Genomic DNA, 18,424 nt, shown 5'->3' with positions numbered 1-18,424 from the left:
CCAATGGAGCAATATCTTGCCAGTTTCTTAGAAGCAGCACCAAAAGTTCTCCACACATTACAACAGAAAGTAAAAGGTAAACCTCAACAAGATGGCTCAGTAGGGAAAGGCACCTTATGCCAAACCTGATTGGTAACTTGAGTTCTGTGGCAGGAGAGCATTGGGAAGGAGTGTTAGAGGAACTTTTCAGGGCAGTTGAGGTTTTGGTGGAAGAGGTTATGGAGGTCCATGTGGAGGAGAAGGTGGTGGTTAGTATCAAAGATGACAAAGCGCAAACTGTAGAGAACACGGCTTCCTATTGGGTATAGTAGATATATAGTGCTCTGAGGAGCACACTTGAACATCACCTGAGGCACATCATGTGAGTGTCTCTGAGGATGGCTGTTTTATATTACCAGGTGCTCTTGCAACATAAGTTTTTCCATATTCAGTGTACTCCAGCATGCTTTGTCTTCTTAAGAAGAAAGCTATAAAAGTGTAAACATTTATTACCAGCAAATTTGAAAATCAAAATGCAGTTTATTGTCATGAGAGTGTTAGCTGGTATGTTGTTCAGAACTGAACCACATAAACAACCCCCCCCCCCCCCTGTAACAGAAAGGTGTATGGACTCTTGTCTCATATTTATGCTTAGTAAGCAATTCTCTCATTCCCCCCTCTCCCTCCCAGATATAATTGCTCTGGTGACATTTTTAGTAGATTTCTGTTAAGAGGATGGAGGTAGACAGGGGTTAACAAGCTGTTTGTCTTCATGAAAGAATTGTTTATTTCAGTAAACTAGAAAAGTTGATTTGCAGATATGTCCTGGAACTCAGTCTGTAGCTCAAAATCTCCCCTGGCCTTGAACTCAAGAGATCTACTGTCTGCCTTCGGAGTGCTGGGATTAAAGGTGTGCACCATCACACCTGGCTCTCCGTTCCCAGTCTGAAAGTAACTTTATTAGAATGTACTTGCACTTTAAAAAAGAAATGAAACAGGTTACTGCTCTTACTAAAGATGCAAATTTGATTCCCAGTACCCAATCACAGTTCCAGGATATCTGTTGGATACCTTCTTCTGACTTCTTCAGACTCCTGTACACTTGTGGTGCATATGCATACACCCAGGCAGACATACAGATAAAATGAATGGTTTAAAAGATGAAGCAGAAGAGGTACCTAGTATTACCAGAAACTCTGGGTGTCTGGTGTTGGGTGCCATTCATGTTATTATGGAAACTGGAATCTCCCTTTTTAATTCTTAGTCTTGTTAAGGAGCTGGAAAGTTGGCTCAGCAGTTAAGAGCATTTGATGCTTTTTCAAAAGCACCTAAGTTTGGTTTTCTGTATCCACATGATAGCCCACTATTTGTTCCAGGATGTCTGACACGCTTTTTTAATCCATGTGTGTCACCAGGCACATACCTAATATACATACATACATGTAACCACACCATGTACTTTTTATAATATAATAAAATAAATCTAAACAAATTTAAATAAATATAAGTATTTATGAGTTAATTCAAAGGGAAGCTCAAGGGCAGTTTTATTAGAGTTCATAAGAAAAAGAAGAGTTGGATATGATCAGTAGTCAAGAGTCCCAGGTGATCTCCCAGAGGATCTGGGTTCATTTCCCAGCACCCATACAGCAGCTCAACCATATGTAGCTTCATTTACAGACCAGCAGGGATATACATCATGCACAGACATCTACCTAGACAAAACACATTAACAACAACAATGGGGGCTGGGGAGATAGATAAAGGCACTTGCTGACAAATCTAATGATCTCAGTTCAATCCCTGGGCCCCACATGGTGCAAGAGAATTGATTTTGCAAGGTGCTCTCTGATACCTATATGTACAAATGTTTTATACACACACATTAAATAAATAAATGTGATCATTTTAAGGAAAGGAAAAGACAGACAACTTGAAAATCTTGGCAGCTCTCAGCAAAGAGGAAAAAGAGCCTTGTTCTTTAAGTTAGATAAGAGGTTAGGTCACTTTTTATCTTGTACTTTAAATTTATACCAGGTTCAAGTCTAGAAAAACATCACACTGTTCTTTGCAAGGTTTGTGGGTCAAATATAATGGACAGTTTATAGGACCAAAAAATGATGGTCAAAAATCTATAAGTCAAAAGATGGATTGTTCAAAGTCTTTTGGGATTTTTGGGTTTTTTTGTTTTGTTTTGTTTTGTTTTTGGAGACAGTTTCTGTATGCAGCCCTGGCTGTCCTGGAAAACTCACCCTGTATGGCCAGGCTTGCCTTGAACTCAGAGATCTGTCTGCCACCACTACCAGGTCCTTTCTTTTTTTTAATGTTATTTTGGAAGGGTTTGGTTTGGTTTGGTGTGGTTAAGATAGAGTCTCACTATGTAGCCTTGGTTGTCCTGGAGCTCCTTTTGTAGACGTAACTGGCCTTGAACTTACAGACTTCTGCCTACCTCAGCCTATTGAATGTTGGATTAAAGGCATGCACCACTACAAGTCAATTTCTAATGATTATATTAGGTGGCAAGGGTTTGGCTCACTTGTGGGTTGAACCTTTGTTTTTCTAAAACATTTCCTCTGACCCTTCTCTTAAACTTCGTAATCTCCCAGAATATTACTTCCTTTCCTGTTGCCATGCCAAAACAGCATGACCAAGGCAATTACAGAAGAGTTCATTTGGGCTTGCAGTCCCTGAGGGTTAGAGTCCATGATGCTGAAGCAAAGGTGGCAGGCATGGCTGCTGGATAGAAACAAAGGACTCACACCGTGAACCACAAGCACAGCAGAGAACTTGAGTTTCTAACGAGTCAGACCTTACCAGAGTGCTGTTTCTCCTCCATCGAGGCTCAGTCTTAAAAACTTGCCTAAACCGTGCCACCAGCTGGGATCAAATATTCAAATGCACAAGACTGTGGGGGACAGCCGCATTCAAACCACCAGAGTCAATCCATATTACATTTCTCAAACTCTATAATAGGCAAGCAATGATAGCACTCAGGGTGAGTTCCTATTTAAGAAGGCTATCTGTTGGGCTGTCTGTATCAGGAGAGCTTTGAATTTACCACATGTAACTAGGATTCAAGTCCCTGTAATCTAGAGAATGCAGAACACAGAAAAGAAAATATAAAACCACTTACAAGAACTTGAAAAGTATCTTAGTCACTGTTCTATTATTGTGAAGAGACACCATGGCCAAGGCACAGCTGTTATAAAAGAAAGCATTTGACAAGGGGCTTCCTCACGTTTCAGAGACTTAGTCCACTGTGACAGAAAACATGGCAACAGGCTTGAGTGAAACTTAAGAAGTAGCTGAGAACTACATCCTAATCTGCAAGCAGAGAGGGGAACTGGGCTTGTCATGAGCTTTTGAAACCTCAAAGCCCACTTCTTCCAAAAAGGCCACACCTCCTGATCCTGTCAGAGAGTTCCACTCACTGGAGACTAAGCAGGCAAATGTATGAGCTTCTGGGGCCAGTCAGCCCACCATACAAAGAGATCATAAAAAAGCATTTATTCGTTTATTTGCCTGTTTATATCTCAGCAACTGGAAAGTGAATTCAAAAGCAAGGGTCCCCATAACATGATGGCAGAAGCAAAAGCAGACAGAAGGGATGAGCAAAGGAGTCTGACGGTGCTGCGGGAGCATATTGGACAGAGAAGGCAAGCCTCGTGCCTCTGGGCAGAGAGAGGAGGTATCGAGGCCCTCCAGAGCCTCTGCAGTCTCCAGTCCCTGTGGCCTCCTGCCCGTGATGCTTGTCCTGCCTGAGAAGTGTGCGTGTGTGTGTGTGTGTGTGTGTGTGTGTGTGTGTTTACTTGTGGGATTGATTGTTATTTTGTTGGTTATTCATATTACTGTGCTTTTTAAATTTTTGAACAGAAAAACAACAAAAATGAATTTCTGTCAACACAACCTCATAATCTAAGAAAAAGATTAATAGGTATGAATTTTATGTGATGTTTTGTTGTTGTTTATTTTGTTTTTGTTTTTTGGGGTTTTGTTGTTGTTGTTGTTGTTGTTTTGTTGTCTTTTTTTCTGAGACAAGATCTCATGTGTAGCCCAGGCTAGCTTCAGATTCACCGTATAGACTTGGCTGGTCTTAAGCTCCTCCTTATCCTGCCTCTGCTTTCCAAATGTTGAGATTATAGGCATGCCTAGTAATAGCAGCTAGGTCAGAGAGCGCACAGGTTCTGGATATCAACGGTTTGACTTTTCCGTCCTGTGATGGGCACGCACTGGTTCTTCTGTCTTCAGCCTCATTTGTGTGCTAGCGTAATGTTGGTACCACCTTAGAACTGCTTTGAGGACTAACAGATAAGGGGCATGAACCATGCTCAGTGCCACTCAGGTTAGTGCGACCGTTGATTCCAGCAGTTCCTCCTGTCCTTCCTGCTGCTTTTCATGAGAGAAAGGACGCTCATGTTCCTAGACTGTAGGGTTGCATCTGTACCTACAAAGCTGTGTCTTGTCTTTATTTTCCTTTTTATATGCATACATTAACATGCCAGCTCTGCACAATAGGGAATCCTCCTGTCACTCAAAGAAGTTATTTCACCAACGTTTTGGGAGTTAAACATAACCCTGTATTTATTCTGTTGAATATAAAGCCAGTGCTATCTTTATTTGGGACGCATAAAACGGGCTTCTGTTTCTGCGAGAGTGGGGGAGTGATGGCTTGTAGAAGGAGCCGATGTGAATCAGCTGCAGGCCTTTCTGCCACTGACTCAGACAGCTGACTCACAGCGTGCAGTGTCTACAGTCACAGGGGTCATGGCTGACACAGCAGCTCAGCAAAGCCATTCAGGGCCTTGCTTCTTTCAAGCATAACATTGCCACTAGCATTTTTCATCTTTAAGATTGATTCTTCATAATCAGAGTAGACTCTGGTGCATAAGCAGGTGATTTCCTTTCCCACAGGAAGAAAATGCAGATGCTTTCAGTAATTCACAGGCCTTGGAGGCCCAAGGGTTACATAGCCAGCTTAGTTTCAAGGGTGTGAATGGAAGCAAGAATTTGGCAGCAGGGAAAGGTGATTATCACATTTTTTTTACTATATAGTGGTACACATTACCACACCATCCAAAGAAGGGAGTTCTATTAGCAAAGAAAAGGGCAGAGAACATTAAGTATAACTGATACCTTATTACTGATATTCCTACCAGTGTGTTAGATACATTTCAGGGGACAGAGAGGTTGCCCACCAGATAAAGCACTTACTCTACATGCATTCAAATAAGAATTTTAATCCCCAGGCCCCATAAATAATGGGAGGGTGTGTGACCTATCTGTTATGACAGTATGCTAAGTCAGGGTCTCCTGAACAAGCTGGGCCAGTTCCAGGGTCAGCAGGAAACCCTGCCAATGTATAACATGGGAAGTGATCAAGACACCGAAGTCAACCTGTGCATCTGTGCATGCATAGAAGGCAGCTTCAGACAGTTCATTCCAGTATAACTTGGCAGTAGGTTAGTCAGGTTTGCTAAGACCTTAGAGAATGTATATAATTAGCTGTGAAATTATAAGGAAGTAGTGACCAAATTGTAACTAACACCTCTTACTTCAAAGCCCACATTCTTGGTTTCCCTAGATAGCTTTTCTTTCAGCCTGTCAAATTTTCCCAACTGCTTTTGTCCCGCTGCAGCATCCAGGTCTCACTGTGACAGTGAGAGTGAATATTCTGCTTCCAGCTCTGAGGATGACAAAGAGGTGGCAAAAGACGAAGAGGACACTGATGTGGTCAGGGGCTCTCAAAAGAGTCGAGTTCAGAATAGACTACTTCCAGCTCCTGTTTCCAAAGAGAAACTGCCTGAGAAAAGGAAAAGAGACAAAGCAGTGAGTGCACCGGAGCCTTGGGCCTCAGAGGAGAGTTGTGCAGTCCCCTTGCAGTAGCTGCCAGCCGGGCAAGTCGGCAGCAGAGACCAGCAGCCGCTTTCTTTACTTGTCTGGTTTTCTTAGCTTTACACATGAATTCCCACACATACATGTTTCTGTCCTTGAACTTTCTTTTTACTTCTGGGTGCGTATTTATAGTCAGTGCTGTAATATACATGGGGGTCTCTATATTATGTAACCCTGGCTGTCCTGGAACTCACTCTGTAGACCAGGCTGGCCTTGAACTCACAGAGATCCTCCTGCCTCTGCCTCCCAAGTGCTGGGATTAAAACTGTGCACCTACCACACCCTGCTGATTAGTCTATTTTTAAGTTGTGTTTTATGAGAGTCATTAACATTTGTCAGTAGAATTAAATGACCTTTGATCCTTGGCCAGCACGCTATTCCTTTAGAAGTGCTATCAGTGAGGTGTTTTGGTTAGGCATGTTGGCACATACATGTATTTTCCAGCTATCTGGGAAACACTGAGGCAGAAGAATTGCTTGAGCTCAATGTTAACTAATATATATGTGTTATGTAGCACAAATATCTGAAATACTCAGACCTCACTTTCCTTTGTTCATTTCAGAGTGACTTGGTAGAAGAATATTTTGAAGCCCATAGTAGTTCAAAGGTCTTAACATCTGATAGAACACTGCAGAAGCTGAAGAGAGCTAAAGTGGATCAGGTATGCTATGAGGGACTTACCAGCATTCTGTTTATTGTGAGCTGAAATACATCAGTAGCACATTTGGAGGGAAATGAGCAGGAGCAGAATTATTTCCCTGATAAAGTAAAACACATGCTAATATACTGTGGACATTATTCTGGCCTCTTTGGGCACCGTGAACACATTTGGTGCATAAACATACATACATACATATACTTTTAAAAATCCATTAAAATAAAAAAGGTTGAGAGTGACTGAGGAAGATGCCCAACTTCTGGATGCTGCATACTTGGGAATGTGGCCTACTGCTCACACAAATGCAATAAATAAGTGATAGATAGATAGATAGATAGATAGATAGATAGATAGATAGATAGGTAAGTAGATAGATAGGTAGGTAGGTAGATAGGTAGATAGATAGATAGACAGATAGGTAGATAGATAGATAGATAGATAGATGGATAGATAGGTAGGTAGGTAGGTAGGTAGGTAGGTAGGTAGATAGGTAGATAGATAGATAGAAATACTAATGTCTGCCATCTATCTTTTATAAGCAAGAAACCTAAGTGGATCCAAGGGCAGATGAGCCCTTCAGGCAGGTCGCCTCCAGGAGCAAGAGCCTGATGATGGGGAAGGGAGGGACTAGAGACTTGGCATGAGCATTTACTTCTCCTGCCTGTGGGTTATCTCAAGGTTAGCAGATCTAGGCTATGCCGGTGTCTGTCTGACCTATTGGACCAGTCAGGTGGCTGAGGCGTGTTCTTATGATGTTGTAGAGACTTCAGGAGGAAAGCAAATAACCTCTGCAGCCTTGGGTAAACACTGGCAATCTTACTTGTGCCTTGTCTTTGGCGAACCAGATGGCATGGCTGAAAGTAAGTTCTGGGGTCAGGAAGCATACCCCACTCAGTTAGAAGAAGTGGGCAGCAAAGCAAGACAGGGTGTGGACAGTGTATTGGAGTCTGCCTGAAAATTGACATTTCAGATATGAGTGTGTGGATGAAGGAAACACCACAAGTTCATACTCAAGTAAATGCTCTCACAGCCTCGTATAGTGACCGAGGATGATGGTGCTGCTTTCTGTGCTCTGTCTGCTCTAAACACCAAGGACATGAGTGCTTAAGATGAGTCTCATTTATCTTTTAAATGTGTGAATAAAACTATGGGACCTGATATTTGGGAGTTTGATTGTAACCTTCAGTATTGAAAGTGTGTTAGGGTCAGCAAGGTGGCTCAGAAGGTAAAGACTTAGCACAAAACTTAGTTCTGACATCAGTTCTCAGAACCTACATGGTAGAAGGACAGAGCTGAATTCTCAATCCACAAACCTCTATACAATAAGCTTACAACCAGCGGACAAAGATACAAACTGCCCATCCAGAAAAGATAAATTAGACCCATAGAAACCCTTAGAAATAATCATAACAACTTCATCAGGCTAGAGATGTGCCAGAGAAACATACACGTCGGCTTCCATGTTGCTTCCCTTAAGGTGTCCACGCTTCATCTCTCCTTTTGCCACTCCTCCTGTTGCTTGAGTTCCTGTATTCTCTGTTCAAGGTTCTGCCTCCACGGTTTGACATTTTTTATATTACAATTCTGATAGTTTGCTGTTCTTTTTTTTTTTTTTTTTGATTGATTACTTCTAAAAAGATATTCTCCCAAGTCTTTCTTCCAAACCTCATTATTTTCTCTTTGCTGCTCAGTCTGATCTTTGAACTGTTGTATGTTTTGTTCTAACATCTTTTCCAGCTCCTGTCTCCCATCTTCATTTTCATCTTTCTGTCTCTAATCTACAATTTCCTGTGCCTTCATTTCTAATATTTCTTCTAGGCTGTGTTGCCAAGTCTTAAACTTCTCTTTCTGTTGTTCATGCTGCTCTATAATTTCTTGTATTTTTTTGTTCCAAGCCCTGTGTCCATAATTTTATCTTCTCTTTATGAAGGGACGACTTAGTTAGCTCCCAGTTGTAGTTGTAGAATTCTTATTCAGTCCCAGGGACCAAGCCTTCACACGGAGCCTTGTATATCCACAACACAGTACCACAACAAACGCCGAAGACACAGCACTTGTAAAAGATGGCTTTTGAAAAGGAGCAAATACAAATTTATTATGGATGGCAAATTATAAAGAAACTTTCATCTTTTCTGAAAATTCATATTAAATCATTACCTTACATTTTAAAGTTTTTTAAATCTACAGGTTTGGTTTTCATTGATTGTTCTTGTTTTTAATGTTGTGTTACTATTATGCAGAGTTCAGTTCAGGGCTTATACTTGCAAAAAATCATTCCGGCACTGAGCTACAGCCCCAGACTCAGGCTTGGGGAGGCTTTACTGTTTTGTTTTGTTTTGTTTTTTCCTTTGATTTGTCTTTGTCTGAATTTGTTGTGTAAACTTTGGCCATCTTACAGTAACTATATTTTTAAATATTAAAACTTTATATTTGGAGTGTATTGTAATCATTTAAATGGTTCTAGGCAAACTTAGCAAAGTTTTGTGTTGTTTTTATATACTTGAAGTTAGGAGAACTTTAAAAGGAGCTGTAGACACACAGCCTTTTATAACTGCAGGTCCAGGGGATCTGATGTGCTCCTCTGACCTCTACATGCACCAGTAATGCACAGAACACTCATATACATAAAGAGAACCAAATTCCTTAAAATAGCTTTTAATTAAAGCCGTATGCGATGTATTTTTTTATATTCAATTGACATACTTATGTTCATACTTGATTGAAGTCATTATTTTCACTAAGAACTTTGTCTTTTTTTCAAAGAAAACTCTGCGTAACTTACTAAGCAAATTTGTGCCTTCCTTTTCTGCGGAAATTGAACAATTGAATCAACAGCATGAGAAACTGTTTCGTAAATGGATGCTACAGTTACAGTAAGTTATCACTGTAACCCATGCACAATGAGGAATAAGTATGTGTCTGTGTTAAAATGTGATTTGCCAGGTGTGGTGGCATGTGCCTTTAATCCCAGCTCTTGGGAAGCAGAAGCAGATGATCTCTGTGAATTCTAGGCCAGCCTGGTCTTCATAATGAATTCCAGGACAGACATGGACTACATAGAGAAACCCTATCTCAAAACCCAAAAACTGTGCCAGGATGGTGGCAGTGTATGCCTTTAATGCCAGCACTCAGAAGGCCAGCCTGGTATACATGGAGAAACTCTGTCTCAGAAAAAAGAAAGGAAGGAAGAAACAAACAAAAACCCTAGTTTGCTGTATTTGATTTCAGGTTGGGGTGCTCAGTGGTAGAGCGTTTGTACAGCATATGTGAGGCCTTAGATTTTTTTCCCCCTTTTTCATTGTTATTTTTTTCATTTATTATTGTATTGTGAGTGAACGTGTGTGTACTGCAGTGCACGTGGGAGGTCAGAGGACAACTTATGGGAGTAGGTTCCAAGGATAGCAATGTCAGGCGTGTGTGCCAAGTGCCCCCCCATTCCCACTCTCGCTGTTGTGGGGTGGTTTGCTTTTCTGTTGCTGTGATCAAACACTATAACCAAAAGAACCTGGGGAGGAAAGAGTTTATTTCATCATATTATAGTAGTTTATAGATATAAAATGGTGGTTTGGGGGAACGAAGGCAGAAATGTTGGCAGTTTTGCTCCTCTTCCCTGCTTCATTCCAGAATACTGTATCTTTCTAGAAGGATGTGCTCCATCCCTGTGGAAGGTCTTCCAGCTGACACTGTAATAAAGTACAATTTACATTGTAGTGGGACTCACTGTTGCACATTAGTCTGTTCATTTCAACTCTTCCTTAGCCTGTTTTAAACGTTGCAGGGCTGGCCATGGTTTCTCTTATCTTCAGGTCTGCAGAGAAAGCTGACAGTTGGGACAGTGAGTGCTCAGATATAAAAGGTGAACACAGCAACTTAGCTTTGTAGGTGCCCTGGTCTGGCCTGTCCTTTTAATTTTATTCATTTATTTTTTCAGGAGGCAGAGCCTCACCATATAGCCTGACTAGCCAGGAGCTTGCTTTGTAAACCATGCTAGCTCAAAGATTACAGCAGTCCTGCCTCCCCAGTGCTGGATTAGAGGTGTATGCCACATATCTGGCCTTCCTTTTGCCCTTTATTCTTTTATGTCTTCTTTTCTGCAATCCGTATGAGCTTAAAAGAAACTGGTTGGTGATAAAGCTGGCAGTCAGGAGTCTTAAGGTTTAATTTTACAGATGTTGTCCTTCCTTACAGCCTTGGGTTCAACATTGTGCTTTATGGTTTGGGGTCCAAGAGAGATTTACTAGAAAAGTTTCGAACCACCATGCTTCAAGATTCCATTCATGTTGTCGTCAACGGCTTCTTTCCTGGCATCAGTGTGAAATCAGTAAGTTTACTATTAAAAGGAGTAATATTATGGCCCCTCAATAGTGAGGGTGAAATTTCTGCTTTGAACACTAAATGTAAAGGATTTTGCATTAGGCTTCATACCAGTTAGATCATGTGTTTGTATTCAGAGCAGATCTTTAAATCTTTGTCTTTGAGTTTCTTACTGTGAAACTGACATGGGGCAGGGGAAATGGCTCGTTCTGTGAAGAAGTTTAGTTTCCCAGACTCTGGTGTTTTAAAGACCTGTGCTTGTAATCCCAGTGCTGGGGAAATGGGGGAAGGGCTGATCTTAGGGCTCACTGGGCAAGCAGCCTAACCTATCTGATGAGTTCCATGCCAGTGAGAGGCCGTCCATGGCGAAACAAGCTCCAGGTTCTGTTTCTAAAGCCTGTTTCTAAAGCAGCTCACAACTGTCTGTAACTCTAGTCCAGTCCCAAAGGGTCTGATACTCCCTTCTGGCCTTCTAGGACACTGCATGTACATTTTGCACATACATACATGCAGGCAAACCCAAACATATTACATACATATTAAAATGAAAAAAAAAAACAAAACTTTTAATTGATCAATAAAAATAAGTGTGGACAGCACCTGAAGAACAACACCAAGTTTGTCCTGTGGCCTCCACATTTACCCACACACAAATGTGCACCCAAACAAGCGCGCGCGCACACACACACACACACACACACACACACTCACACACACACACACACACACTCACACACACACACACACACACACACACTCACACACACACACACACACACACACACACACACACACTGTCTTCCTTAGGGTTGCTACTGCTATGGTGAAGCACCATAACCAAACAAGGTGGAAGCAAATGGGGAGGAGAGGTTTATTCAAGGTTTATTCAGCTTACACTTCATATCATAGTCCATCACTAAAGGGGGCCAGGCAGGAGCTCAGGAACTGATGCAGAGGCCTTGGACGGTGCTGCTCACTGACTTGCTCCTTACGGCTTGCTCAGCCGCTTTCTTACAGAACCTAAGACCACCAGCCCAAGGATGGCACCACCCACAATGGCCTGGACCCTCCCCATCACTCAGTAATTAAGAAAATGCCATACAGGCTTGACAATAATTGGGTCTTAAGGAGGCATTTTGTTAATTGAGGGTCCCTTCTCTTCAGTGACTTTTGCTGTGTCAGATGGACATAAAACTAGCCAGCACACTCACAAAGAAATTGAAGCTTTGTATCATTTTGGTACAAAAATAATAAAAATATAAAAAGTATATAGTTTTATAGTACATTATCATAGACCATTTTTAGTTCAAACGATTATCATCTGAGAATGATAGCGAGGTTTTGGATATTGGATATGTTCTAATGTAATATCCCTTTCCAGTGTCCCTAGTGCTGCTATTGTTTCTGTTGACACATTCATAGCTGCCTCCCCCACTGCAGCTGCCACCACTACACACACGCACCAGTTTTCCTTTGGTTATTTTGAGCAATTTTTCTTTTAGCCTTAAGTATTAAAAAACTCCAACCAAAAACAAATTAGATATACTTAAATACCCAGTGGAAATATTTTTAATTATCTTTTTTAAAGATTTATTTATTATATGTACGAATGTTCAATCTCCATGTACACCTGCACACCAGAAGAGAGCACCATGGTTGTGAGCCACCATGTGGGTGCTGGGAATTGAACTCAGGACCTCTGGAAGAGCAGTCAGTGCTCTTAACAGCTGAGCTAATTCTCAAGCCCACCTAGTAGAGTTTAATTGCTTTTTAAATTTTGTAAGAACGTCCAAATCATTTTTAACTTATGAAAAAGATTAATTTGTTAGTTGTATTTTATAGAACTTTTGCACTTCTGTGATGTAGATCCTGAACTCTGTAACTGAAGATGTTCTCAATCATATGGGCACTTTCCAGAGCGTTCTGGATCAGCGAGACTGGATAGTAAACAGACTTAAAGAAGGTAACACAAAGCACTTCATCTGTAGTGTTTACTGTGATGTTACATACTGCATAGCTGTATTAAAGTGTTTTAGACAGAAAGATGGAGATCGTTTTAGTATTGATACTCAGTTCTAATTTAGATTTCTTTAAATTAATTTGTATTCCCTATTACACTGTTTGTTCTGTGAATTTCACCTAGCTAAAAGGAGTTACACCTAATTATCTTAACTCTGTATGGCCTGTTTACTTTAGAGCAATTTTACTTTTTTTTCCTCAGTGGTATGAATTGCCTGTAACAGATTTGCACATTTTTGTCTGATATTTTAATGTTTAATATTGTGTATATGTGTGTGTGCCTGTTTATAAGTGTGTGCGTGGGGGCAGTGATGATCACACTTGACTGTATTTATGCATATGGGTGCCAGAGGTTGACATAGAGTACCCACCTCTCGTGTGTGTGTGTGTGTGTGTGTGTTCTCTCACTATAATGCTGAGCTAAGAGTTTGGCTAGGCTAGCTGACCAGCGAGCACCGAGGATCCTCCAGTCACGCCCTCAGTTTCTCAGTCCCTGGGATGACAAATTTAAGCTGCTATGCCCAGGCTGCTGTTTTCTTTTGTCATTTAATGGTGCTGGACTCAGGTTTGCATGTTTGAACAGCAAGCAGTTTATCACCTGACCCAGCTCCCCAGCTCCAGATTAATGTTCAGTTATTTTTTTAAGAGTTTATTTATGTATGTGAGTACAATGTCACTGTCTTCAGACATACCAGAAGAGGGCATCAGATCCCATTACAGATGGTTGTGAGCCACCATGTGGGTGCTGAGACTTGAACTCAGGACCTCTGGAAGAGCAGTCAGTGCTCTTAACCACTGAGCCATCTCTCCAGCCCTTGTTGCTCATTTATAACATGCTTGCTTAGCACCTTACTTTGACATATCCCTTAATACCTAGGCATTGTGTGTGTTAAAGATGTTACAGTCCTCACTGAAAATAATTGAGTTCATTTTTGTTTTAGATTCTTCTTTAGAACTCTTCCTTCTCATCCACAATTTGGACAGCCAAATGTTAAGAGGAGACAGTAGCCAGCAAATTCTCGGACAGTTGTCTTCATTACCTAACGTGTATCTCATAGCATCCATTGACCACCTCAACGCGCCTCTTAGTAAGTTTGTCATTGTCTCTCCTCGAGAGACTTCTTAAGTCTTATTGAATGTTCTTGCTGTTCTTCAACTTGTCAAAAAGGTGGTCTCAATTTGATTTAAAAAGTAATTATTGTAAGTAAGAGTGCTTTCCGTTTGCATCTGAGTCACATGAGGAAGTGTCGGCCTGTTCTGGTTCCATCCTACTATGCCTGAAGCCCCAGCGATCATCTGACATATTTAAAGATGTAATAATGATACAATGGAAGGTTAAATTAAGTTTAAAATATTTATTTATTTATTTATTATATATATATTTTGCTTGTGTGTGTTTATTATATACCAGAAGCCCGTGGGCATAAGATCCCTGGAACTAAAATTATCAGTGATTGTGAACTATTACATACATGTGTGCTGGGAATTGAACATTGGTCCTCTGCAGGAATAAGCCTTCTAGCCACTGAGCCGTCTCTGTAGCCTCCTCATTAAGGTTTATTTTATATACTCACGGAGTTCCACCTGCTGGGATTGAGGATGTGTGCCACTGTACCCAACTGCCTTAGTATGTTTTATAAGAATTACTGATGGTGCTGTATTTAAGGCACAATTAAAGCTTAACCAATGCTGTCCGAGTAAGGCAGCTCATACCCTGGTACTTGTGAGGCTGAGGCAAAAGGACTGTGGATATGAAACTAGCCTGGGCTACATAATGAGACCTTGTCTCAAACCAAATAAAAAGATTGAGGTATTGATTGACAGAGGAAGCAGATTGTGAGCTGCAGATTTATATAAGGAAGTGGCAAAAGGAAATGGTTGAATACAATGTGTAAACCCAGAACTTGGTCTACTTGAAACATGTGCTTTACCCTGAGCTGCATTCCCAGCCTTTGGGCCCTTTCCCTTTAATGTTTCTTCCTTCTTTGCTGCAGTGAAATCTCATGTAACATGACTGTATGAGAATAATTTGTAATTCTTTGCTTTGATCGTGTTCTGTAGTGTGGGATCATGCAAAGCAGAGTCTTTATAACTGGCTGTGGTATGAAACTACTACATATAGTCCTTACACTGAAGAGACCTCCTACGAGAATTCCCTTCTGGTTAAACAGTCTGGATCTCTACCTCTCAGTTCTCTGATCCATGTCCTACGAAGCCTTACCCCCAATGCAAGGTAAGAATGAGAACTATCAGTAAGATAGTATATATAAAGACATATACACCTACACACATGCACACTTAGGGCTGCAGATGTGGCTCAGTGGTCAGGTGCTTGGCTAGCATGCTAAATGCCCTGAACTCAACTCCCAGAACCACTAGGAAAATAAGTAGTGTGTATATTTAAGGACTAGGAATGGAGACCAGTGGTAGAGCACTGACTTTGAATGTACAAGGCTCTTCAAAATATAAAACTGGTTTTGTACAGTTGAGGATGTCCTGCTGAACTTTTCAGTGGTGCTGCTTTAGTGTGATCCTGCTATTAGTTGTGATAAATACTATGATCAAAAGCCACCTGGGGGAGAAAAGGATTTCTTTGGCTTACACTTCCAGGCCACAGTCCACCATTGTGGGAAATTAGAGAAAGAACTCAAGCAGGAACCCCAGGCAGAAAGCATGGAGGACAAAGCTTGCTGGCTTGCTCAGGCTCATGCTTAGGTATCTTATAGCCCAGCCCCACCTGCCTAAGGTGGGTGGCACCCACAGTGGGCTTGGCCTTCTTCCATCAGTGAACAGTATAGGCCGTTGCCCTCACAAATGTGCCTGCAGAGCAGTGTGATCTGAGAGGTCCCTCAGTTAGGAGGAGTCCCTTCTCAGGTATCTCTAGGCTGTGCCAGGTTGATAATGAGCACTAACTGGGACAGAAACCAAGCTACCTTCTTGCTGTAAAGGGTTAAAAGGGATAATAAAAATAGTTACCAATACTGGGTTATATAGTAGGCAAAATATTCTATATTAGCATATGAAATTGACCAATAAACCAGAATAGTTTTTTTTTTTTTTTTTTTTTTAATCAAATTGTTAGGGCCTGGGCTCAGAGTTATAAATAAAACTGTTTCTGGTCTTCAATTCCCAGCACCATATGGTGGCTCTCAGCCATTAGTAACCTCAGTTCCAGGGAAATACAGCAGGCACTTACATGACATACTTGTTTACATGCATGCAGGCAACTTTTATGTTTCTGAACAAAAACGTTCATGTGACTAGAGCAAACTCAGAGCTTTTGTTGTATTCCTTGGTGAGTGTGAGGTGGGTACTTGCTATGCTACTCAGCAAGAGAGTCTTTGTTGCTGATGTGGTTGGATGCTTTTGAGACAAGGTCTCACACTGTGTCGTCTTTGCTGCCCTGGAACCCAGGGTATGAACCTGACTTTCCTGAAACAACCCAGAGATTTGCTTATGCTTGCTGAGTTCCGAGACTAAAGGCCTGTGCCGTCACACCAGCATAGCACGGAAGTCTGCAACTGTGCTCAAGCAGCCTGAGACCACAGAGTGTCAGCAGACCTGCCTCAGATTTTATTGTAGAAAATGTGGGATGGGGGGGAGGGCAAGCTCCCAGACAGAAAAGCTTTTCCTTGAGGGTGTGGTTTTCTTAGAGAAAGGAACAAAAGGCAGTGACACTCAGCTGAATGTTTGATGTTCTTACTTACATTTGCTACACAGAATAGTTACTGAGTCTGATTTGACTTTTTCTGTTTTGGCAGGGGGATTTTCAGGCTACTTATGAAGTTCCAGCTGGATAACCAGGACAGCCCTTCCTACATCGGTACCAACATATGTGATAATTAATGTGACTTTCTGTCCCTCTGTGTTCCCTGTTGTAGAGTCCCTTGGGAGCCTTGCGTTTCTCACAGCAGAGATGGGGGCTGCTCTGAGGGAGGGTATGTCTGTCCAAACCTGTAGCCCACATCCAGCATCTACACAGATACTACTCAATAGATTATGTGCTAATGGGAACTAGAACAGACTCACTTTTAAAATTCCACACACTACTGGAACTATGGATGTGTGTCTAGCAGTTTTATTGTTTCCATATCTGGGGCAACTTATTTGTTACCCTTTATAATATGTTAATGTGTACAAACATTTTGATGTTTCTAAAGATTTCTTTATTTGTTTTATGTAAGTACACTGTCTTCAGACACACCAGAAAAGGGTATAGAATCCCATTATAGATGGTTGTGAGCCACTATATGGTTGCTGGGAATTAAGCTGAAGACCTTTGAAAGAGCAGTCAGTGCCCTTAACCACTAAGCCATCTCTCTAACTTCTGATCACCCTTTTTTAGTTACCTTCCTTAAAAGTCAGTTTGTATGACCTTAATGTGGGTCCCAAACAACTGGAGTAGAGGCCGTCCCAAAATCTATTGCCTGTATGTGGGATGTGTTCTACTAGCTAGGCTGCCTTGTCTGGCCTCAGTGGGAGAGGAAGTGCCTAGCTTCACAACAGCTTGATGTTTCAAGGTTGGGAGGTACCCAGGGGGTGCCCCCTCCAGTTCAGGGAAGAAGGATTGTGGGAAGGGGTGGTCAGGAAGGGGGCAGTGATAAAGTAAATACATTTTTAAAAAATCAATTTGTACTGCTTAAAACTGCCCACGAGATTACATGCTATGTAGTTCAAGGCCAGCCTAGTCTTCAGAGCAAGCTCCAGGACAGCCAAAGTTACACAGAGAGAGACCCTGTCTTGAAAAACTAAAAGGGGAAAAAATACTGATTATGTTCATCATGGTAGTCCAGACCTTTCATCTCAGCCCTCAGGAAACAGAGGCAGGTGGATTTCTGTGAGTTCCAGGCCAGCCTGGTCTACATAATGGCACCAGACTGAAAGAGCTATATAGTGGGACCCTATCTAAAAAAATAAAACAGGGAAGGGAACAAAAAAGAAAAGAAAGTGGGAAAAAACAAAACTCAAGCCAACAAAATACTGATTAATGTACATCTTTTTATCTCTCCAGGACTTTCTTTTCAAGATTTTTACCAGCAGTGCCGGGAAGCATTCCTTGTTAACAGTGATCTCACACTCCGCGCCCAGTTAACTGAATTTAGGGACCACAGACTTATAAGAACGAAGAAGGTAAGGACTCTGTTGGAGCCTGGGGTCTGGGGTTGTGTTTCCTGTGCACTAAAGACAAGGCAAGTGAAGCAGCCAGAAGGGGGAAAGAAAGAATGTCACTGGAGCCAAGGGACAGGAGAATGATGGTACTGTGTAGTGTCACTTGCTTCTGAGAGGCCAGGAAGCCATAGACTGAAAGCCTCTGCCGTTTGGAATATGGGTGAGGTGGCATTGAGCACGCGGCATGATGTGCCTGGTTGGAGAAGGGGGAGGCATTATATGTCTCTGCACCATGTATGTATGATGCCTAGTTCCTGTAGAAACTAGAAGAGGGTGTTGGATCCCTGCAAATGGAGTTAGAGAAGGTTGTGAGCTATGCTGGTGTTGGGAACCAAACCCAGAGCTTCTGGAAGAGCAGTTGATGTTCTTATTGCTGAGCAATCTTTCCAACTC

At 41.7% G+C, this 18,424-nt stretch overlaps 1 protein-coding gene across 2 annotated transcripts in view; it reads left to right on the top strand.

Annotated features, from left to right (window-relative positions):
- ORC2 (origin recognition complex subunit 2) overlaps positions 1-18,424 on the top strand; it is a 33,501-nt gene that overhangs the window by 14,561 nt on the left and 516 nt on the right. The window contains exons 7-16 of one of the 2 annotated variants that reach the window (XM_080933420.1): positions 3,853-3,913; positions 5,615-5,805; positions 6,434-6,532; positions 9,293-9,402; positions 10,718-10,850; positions 12,710-12,806; positions 13,816-13,950; positions 14,924-15,095; positions 16,624-16,685; positions 17,874-17,992. In XM_080933420.1, coding sequence (XP_080789546.1) covers positions 3,853-3,913; positions 5,615-5,805; positions 6,434-6,532; positions 9,293-9,402; positions 10,718-10,850; positions 12,710-12,806; positions 13,816-13,950; positions 14,924-15,095; positions 16,624-16,685; positions 17,874-17,992 — 1,179 coding nt within the window. Of the gene's footprint in view, positions 1-3,852; positions 3,914-5,614; positions 5,806-6,433; positions 6,533-9,292; positions 9,403-10,717; positions 10,851-12,709; positions 12,807-13,803; positions 13,951-14,923; positions 15,096-16,623; positions 16,686-17,873; positions 17,993-18,424 lie in introns of both variants that reach the window. The other variant, XM_080933419.1, reaches the window with a different exon arrangement.

Source organism: Micromys minutus (genome assembly GCF_963924665.1).
Source record: "Micromys minutus genome assembly, chromosome: 19".
Classification (NCBI taxonomy): Eukaryota; Metazoa; Chordata; class Mammalia; order Rodentia; family Muridae; genus Micromys; species Micromys minutus.
Note: the sequence above shows the minus strand (reverse complement) of the source record. Positions and strands in the feature narration are given on the sequence as shown.